This window comes from Halichoerus grypus, chromosome X (genome assembly GCF_964656455.1).
Source record: "Halichoerus grypus chromosome X, mHalGry1.hap1.1, whole genome shotgun sequence".
In the NCBI taxonomy this organism is placed as follows: Eukaryota; Metazoa; Chordata; class Mammalia; order Carnivora; family Phocidae; genus Halichoerus; species Halichoerus grypus.
In genome coordinates this window covers 45,410,105-45,418,010 of record NC_135727.1, presented here as the reverse complement: position 1 = coordinate 45,418,010, position 7,906 = coordinate 45,410,105, and the positions used below count along the sequence as shown (strand labels likewise).

Below are 7,906 nucleotides of genomic sequence, written 5' to 3'. Positions count from 1 at the left end.
AAGACCTGGCTTTGGAAACTTCCCCAAATAGCTGAAGGGAATAAAGTGTTGGGTCATGCACATTCCAGTGGGAACAAGAACTTGGAGATAACTTACAAACTTACTGCTTCATCAAGTACACAAGACAGCCTTTGGAGTTATTATCATCTTGCTGATAAGTATGATTTTTTTTTTATAAGTATGATTCTTAAAGAGATGTGTCTCATCATTATTTGGTTTATACTTCTAAACAGGAGATCCAGAGGTAAGCTAAAACTGAGATTGTGTCACAACTGTTTAGGTAAGTGCTCACATTGCTTTTATCAGGTGGCCAAGCCCTTTCACTAGGTAATAGGTATTTAGTTCCGAAGTGAAAAAATATAGATAAAAAAATAAAAATTATTCATAATTATACCATAAAGAGATAAACACTTTAACTTTTTACTTTATATACTTAAGAGTATGTGTTCATATATAAAATATAGAAGATATGAAGTAAAAGAGAATACAGAGAATGTCTTTTAAACTGCTTTATTAACGTCACAATATATAATGAACATCTTGCCATGCAATAGGGTAAAACTCCCCTGCTGACAGAATCTTACATTTTGGGTCAAAACACAACAATCAATTAGAAGCTGGTCATAGGAGACCCACAAGAGACATGTAACACCAAAAGGTTTACAACAAATGTACGTTGAGAACATTAAGTTTAGGAAGCAGGTGTGTCTTCCTATTAACTTCAGGGAAAACATCAAGATTCAAGGCATAAGGCAAAACTCATCATGATGGTCATGGTGAGGAGGGTCAGTGCTAACTGCCCGCAGACTATGACTGAATTGCTTTTCCCTCAGCTTTTCCATCAGCTGTCTCATCTCGTCCCCAATCCTTTCCATATTCTCCTCTCTCATCCTTGCCTGTGGTTCTCCAAGCCTCTGAATCATGTCCCACCTATACTGCAGGATGGGCTGCCTAACACGGAACCGCCTACGATTTACTCTAGGCACACAATATTCACCAGCTTCCAAAGGGAGGGCCAAGGGCTCTCCTTTATTAGCAACTTGCTCCTTTTTATCCTTTTTTTCATTTTCCTGTTTGGCATTCTCCACGTTGAGATTTTTTACTGCTTGTTCCTCTTTGGACGCCATTGCTCCTAAGAGACAAAAGACGAGAAAGAAGAAATTATTTTCTTAGTGGACTGATCAGCACCGAGGACAGAGGCCCTACTACGCACATTCCAAGACTCAGAGCCCTAGATCTCCCAGGCTTTTTAAAATTTCATTTTCCCACCTGAGAGGCTCCCTACGCCCTCTAGGGGGCCCCCGGTCCGAGCCCTCCCCCCCCTCCCCGTCGCTCCTCACCCCTCCCCCCCCTCGCCCAAAGCCCACCATTTTCCCTGCCTATCCCTGCCCAGGCCTCTGCAGGCACCAAGATGGAGGACGGGCTGGCGGGTGGGGTGGGGTGGGGGGGTGGCGGGAGGGAATTTGGGGTCTCAGGGCTTTCCATACGTTCCCTTCGGCCCCCACTGTCCCCCGCACCGACCTGGGCCTATCCTTGCAGTCTCCTCCTCCTCCCGATTCTCGCCGAAGAGTGCGCCGCCGCGACACTTAGACCTGCACACCTGCAGAGGGCCGGGGTGGGGGCAGCGGGGGCTGCTGCAGCCGAGCGCTCCCCGCCGACCCGACGCTACCCAGCCCCTCCCGGACCCCCCACGGCCGCCTCGCCCCCACACCCAGCCGCCCCATCCCCCGTGCTGACCACCATTTTCTACACCAAGAAGGACGGGGGCGGGGCGGGGCGGGGCGGGGCGGGGGGCGCAAGAGGCAGGTGTTTCCGAAGGGTCATCGCCTCGCCGCGGTCCAGCCCTCCGCCTAGCATTTTCTGCGGCCAAACGCGGGCTGCGGTGGGGCGTGAGGGCTGCGGTGCTTGCGCCGCTTCGCCGCGGGACAGCCGGTCCCCCAGCAGGGCTCCGCGGGCCGCGTGGGCTCTCCCACACCAAGCCCAGGGAACGCTCCCCCTCCTCCCCGTCCCTTACCTGCTTCCCCTCCGCCTCCGACTCTTTGGGGCCGCCTCTGGCCCGCACACCCTCAGGTCCACCGGGAGCAGGCACCGAGAAGCAAGTGAGTGAAGGCCGGCTCTGACGCTGGAGCGAGGGCGCGAGTCCGCGTTGGCGGGTCACGTGAGGCCTTCGTCACCGCGAGTGGCACCGCCCCCATCCCGTGCCGGCTTCAGCCCGCGCGGGGGCGCACAGCCGGCTGGCCAGCACAGCTGCCTTCTGCTGCCGCGTCTTTAACAGCACCAGCCTGGGCTCCGTGGCTCTCCCTTCTTTGTATATTCCTGGGCCTTTCTCTGCAGCTGGGGAAGGGCAGTATCTTCTCAGGGATCTGTTGGCCGTTCCCAGTTTTTCTCTGGGGCCTTGCCTCTTCCTCTCCTCTGCTCCAAGGATATGCCTTCTTCCACTTACTGTCCTTTCGGCTACCAGTGTTCTCCATTTTCCCTCCACTAAAATGCGTAGAAAAGATGTGTCAGGAAGAGTCCAGGAGAGTGGATTTAAAAAAAATTCTTAATATCTGTTTTGTTCCCTTTATGTTAAGCCCCCCAAAATTAATATACTTTTTTAAAAGATTTTATGTATTTTTTTTTTATTATTTGTCAGAGAGAGAGAGAGAGCACAAGCAGGCAGAGCAGGCAGAGGGAGAAGCAGGCTCTCTGCTGTGCAAGGAGCCGGATGGGGGACTTGATCCCAGGACCCCCGATCATGACCAGAGCCGAAGGCAGACACTTAACCAACTGAATCACCCAGGCGTTCCAATATACTTTTTTAAAAGAAAAAAAAAGTTATTATTTTAATTTGAAAATTAGAATTAAAGTTGGGGGGAAAACCCAACCACCTGTCTCTTCTGCTAAATCATTATATAAATATAGACTCTACAGGCAGCTTCTTTTTTTAGAACTTGGAAAAAGACAAGGCAGCTGATGGCCCCTCTTGTTAGGGGCCCCTAGATACATGAGGCCCTTCCATGAGGTGCCAATGAGTCAGTAGTGCAGCAGAGTCTTGATGAATTTTCAGAACTAAAACAACAGCAGCAATGAAAATTCCTTCACAAGTTTCTGGTTCAAAAAACAATATGTAAGTCTTTATTTGCAAATCATATCATGTATTTAGAGAATCCTAAGGGACCTACAATAAACCTACTATAGAACTAGTCCTTTAATTCAGTGAGGTTGCAGCTATAGATGGATGTTAAAAAAAAAAAACTCAATTGTATTCCTGTATGCTAGTGATGAACAATTGGAAATTGAAATTGTGTGTATTTTAGATAGATAGATAAATATAGATGTAAAGATATAATGTAAAGATAAATGTAAGAAAGACCAAGGTCCTGGATCAGAAAATTCAGTACTGTTATCAATTACCTCCGAATTAATCTATAAATTTAGTGCAGTCAAAATCAAAATTTTAGCAGGCATCTTTGAATAACTTGACAAAATTACCCCCAAATTTATATGGAAATGAGAAAGACTTGTGTAGACAATAATTTTGGAAAAAAACCCACAAATGTGGACAATTATATTACCTGATTTCCAGACTGAAGATGCAGTAATAAAGGTAGTGTAGTAATGGAGTATACATAGACAATGAATTTAAAATTAATAACTTCTGGTCTGTGAAAGATATGGTTAAGAAAATGAGGTGGGAAGCTGAGAAAAAATATTTTCAATAGGTTTGTATCCAGAAGATATATAAAGGCTTCCTAAAATTCAAAATAAGGCAAACAGTACAATGAAAAACGATCAACAGGTTTGAACAAGCATTTCACTAAAGTACATGTACAAATCACCAAAGAGCTCATGGAAAGATGCTCAATGTCATCAATCATCAGGAAAATGTAAAGCAAACAAACAAAAACAATGAAATACCACAACATGGCCATCAGAATTGCTAAAATTAAAAAGTCTGACAATCCCAAGCATTTTTGAAGATATGGAACAACCGGAAATCTCATTCCTCATTCATTGCTGGTGAGAAGTTCAACCACTTTGAAAGCCTTCTTGATAGTTTCTTGAAAAGTTAAACTCACACTTACCATATGTCCAAAAAATTCCACTCCTAGGAATTTTCCCAAACAAAATTCAAACCATATTTCCTCAATAAGATTTGTGTAGGGGGATGCCTGGGTGGCTCAGTCAGTTAAGCGTCTGCCTTCGGCTCAGGTCACGATCCCAGGGTCCTGGGATGGAGTCCTGCATCTGGCTCTTTGCTCAGCGGGGAGCCTGCTTCTCCCTCTGCCTGCCACTCCCCCAGCTTGTGCTCTCTCTCTGACAAATAAATAAAATCTTTTTAAAAAAAGATTTGTATAGGAATGTTCATGGCAATTTCATCTAGGATAGCCTCAAAGTGGATACAATCCAAATGTCCATCAACAAGTAAATGTATAAACAAATTGTGATGTATTCATATGTTAGGGTACTACAAAGGCATAAAAAGAAACAAACTACTGGTAAAAGCAATAACATAGATAAATTTCAAAAAATATACTCAGGGAAAGATATCGGACACAAGAGAGTGCATTCTGTTTGATTCCATTTATATAAAATTTTGGAAGAGGCAAAACTAATTTATATTGATACAAATTGGATGAAATCAGTGTTTGCCTGGCTTGAAGGTTGGAATTTTTCTGTGTGTAAAAGGGGAAATAATAGAACTTTCTCAGCTGAGGGAAATGCTCTGTGTCTTGATGGGATAGTGACTCCAATGGCGAATACATTTGTTGAAATCACTGAACTGTGTAGTTAAAATGTATGCATCTTATTGTATGTAAATTATATCCCAATAAAGTTAATTAAAAATCAAATATCTATAAATAAATCTAAATACTTGCAAGACCTCTACACTAAAATTTATAAAATAATTTTGAGAAACATTAAAGAAGACCTAAATAAGTGTAGAGGATTGAAAGACTCAATATTTTAAAGTTGTCAATTATTCCCAAATTGATCTATAAATTCAATGCAATCCATATAAAAATCTCAGCCAGTTATTTTTTGTTGACAAGCAGATTCCAACTATGTATATGAAAATGCAAAAAACCAAATGTAGCCGAGAGAACCTTGAAGAAGGGAGCACCAAAACTTCCACCAGTAGATACCAAACTTAACACAATGCTATAGTGCATAAATTATTAATAGTGTGATATTGTCTCAAAGATAAACATATTTGTGTACACACGCATACATGTGCAGGCCTGTGAAACATACCTACACATACTCTCGATTTATGGCAAAGATGACACTGCAGTGAAATGGGGAAAGGATTTTTTCCCTAAAAAGTGGTAACAGATCAGTTGGATATCCATATGTGAAAAAAATGTATGTCGACTCTACCCTAAATAACACACAAAATAAACTCCCAATGAATTGCAGATCTAAATGGGAAAGATTAAAATGTCATTCTACATGAATGACAGAAATACACAGAAAATCATCTTCATGACTTTGGAGTAGGCAGTATTCTTCTCTTTTTCAATTTTTAATTTAAATTCTAGTTACCATACAGTGCAATTTTAGTTTCAGGAGTAGAATTCAGTGACTCATCAGTTACATACAACATGCCCTCTTTTTAAAAAAAGATTTTATTTATTTATTAGAGAGAGAGAGCACAAGTGGGGGTGGAGGGGCAGAGGGAGAGGGAGAAGCAGACTCCCTGCTGAGCAGAGAGCCTGAGATCATGACCTGAGCTGAAGCCGGACGCTTAACTGACTGAGCCACCCAGGTGCCCCTCAAGTGCTCTCCTTAATACCCATCACCCATCTAGCCCATCCCATACCCACCTCCCTCTATCACCCCTCAGTTTGTTCTCTATATTTAAGAGTCTCTTATGGTTTGTTTCCCCTCTCTCTTTTTTCTTTTTTTCCCCTCCCATATGTTCATCTGTTTTGTTTCTTAAATTCCACATATGAATGAAATCACATGGTATTTGTCTTTCTCTGACTTATTTCGCCTAGCATAATACATTCTAGCCCCATCCCTTCCTTGTGAATGGCAAGAGTAATATTCCATTGTACATATACCACATGTTCTTTATCCATTCATCAGTTCATGGACATTTGGGCTCTTTCCATAGTTTGGCTATTGTTGATAATGCTGCTTTGAACATCGGGGTGCATGTACCCCTTGGAATCTGTATTTTTGTATCCTTTGGGTAAATACCTAGTAGTGCAAATGCTGGGTCATAGGGTGGTTCTATTTTTAACTTTTTGAGGAACCTCCATACTGTTTTCCACAGTGGCTGCACCAGTTTGCATTCCGACTAACAGTGCAAGAGGGTTCCCCTCTCTCCGCATCCTCACTAACATCTGTTGTTTCTTGTGTTGCTAATTTTAGACATTCTGGCAGGTGTGAGGTGGTATCTCATCATGGTTTTGATTTGTATTTCCCTGATGCAGAGTGATGTTGAGCATCTTTTCATGTGTCTGTCAGCCATCTGGATGTCTTCTCTGGAAAAGTATCTATTCATGTCTTTTGCCCATTTCTTAACTCGATTATTTGTTTTTTGGATGTTGACCTTGGTAAGTTCTTTACGGATTTTGGATACTAACCCTTTATCAGATATGTCATTTGTAAATATCTTTTCCCATTCTGTAGCCTGCCTTTTAGTTTTGTTGTTTCCTTCGTTGTGTGGAAGGTGTTTATCTTCATGAAGTCCCAATAGTTCATTTTTGCTTTTGTTTCTCTTGAATAGGCAGTATTATTAAAGAGGACACAAAAAGCACTAATTATGAAGGATAAAAATGATTGTACATTGCACTTTATTAATATCAGAAACTTCTGTTCATCAAGACACCATTAAGCGAATAAGGAAGCAAGCCACAAACTAGGAAAAGATATAAGGAACACATATATCTGACAAATGGCTCATATCTATAATGTATAAAGAATTCTTACAAATAAATTTTAAAAAGACAATCCAATTAAAAAATGGGCAAACACCTCCAAACAGCACTTCAAAACTAGAATATCCTAATGTCTAATAAATTTGTGAAAATATAGGCGCCTGGGTGGCTCAGTCGGTTAAGCGACTGCCTTTGGCTCAGGTCATGATCCTGGAGTGAGTCCGAGGATCGAATCCCACATGGGGCTTCCTGCTCAGCAGGGGGTCTGCTTCTCCCTCTGACCTTCCCCCCCTCATGCTCCCTCTCTCTCTCTCAAATAAATAAATCTAAAAAAAATTGTGAAAATATGTTCAGCTTCATTAGTTTGCAGAGAAATACAAGTTAAAACCAACACGTCATACCACTAAACACCCTCCCCCTCCCCCTCGGAATGTCTAAAATAATAAAGACAGAAAGTGTCAAGTATTTTATGAGGATGTGGTACAACAGGAACTGGCACTACCACTTTGAAAAACTGTTTGGCACAGTATAACAAAGGTAAACATATGTATAGTTTACGACCAAGCAATCTCACTCTAGATATACCCATAATAAAAATGTGTGCATTGGTTTACCAAACAACATTTGCACATATGTTTATAATAGTATTTTTTATGTTTTTATGTTGCACAGACCCAAATGTTCTTTTTTTAAAAAAAAATATTTTATTTATTTGTCAGAGAGAGAGAGAGCACAAGCAGGGGAAGCGGCAGGCAGAGGGAGATGCAGGCTCCCTGCTCAGCAGGGAGCCCGACGTGGGACTTGATCCCAGGACGCTGGGATCATGACCTGAGCCAAAGGCAGACGTTTAACCCACTGAGCCACCCAGGCATCCCCCAAATGTTTTTCATCAGGAAAACGTATAAATAATTATCATATATTTACACAGTGGGATGTTATTAAGTAATAAAAATGTACAAATTACAACTACATGCAGTATGGCTGGATCTCACAAACCTAATGTTGAGATAAAGAAGCCAAAGTGAAAAAGAGTA

The 7,906-nt window shown here is 42.0% G+C and overlaps 1 protein-coding gene across 1 annotated transcript; it reads right to left on the bottom strand.

The window, feature by feature from the left end:
• Positions 1 to 494: 494 nt before the first annotated feature.
• Positions 495 to 2,164, bottom strand: BEX2 (brain expressed X-linked 2). The gene is made up of 3 exons (XM_036099067.2): positions 2,015 to 2,164; positions 1,522 to 1,600; positions 495 to 1,132 (listed from the first exon to the last, which is right to left on the bottom strand). Exon 3 carries the CDS (start codon positions 1,125 to 1,127, stop codon positions 741 to 743), a length of 387 nt encoding a protein of 128 aa, XP_035954960.2. The 5' UTR covers positions 1,128 to 1,132; positions 1,522 to 1,600; positions 2,015 to 2,164; the 3' UTR covers positions 495 to 740.
• Between the last annotated feature and the right edge of the window lie 5,742 nt (positions 2,165 to 7,906).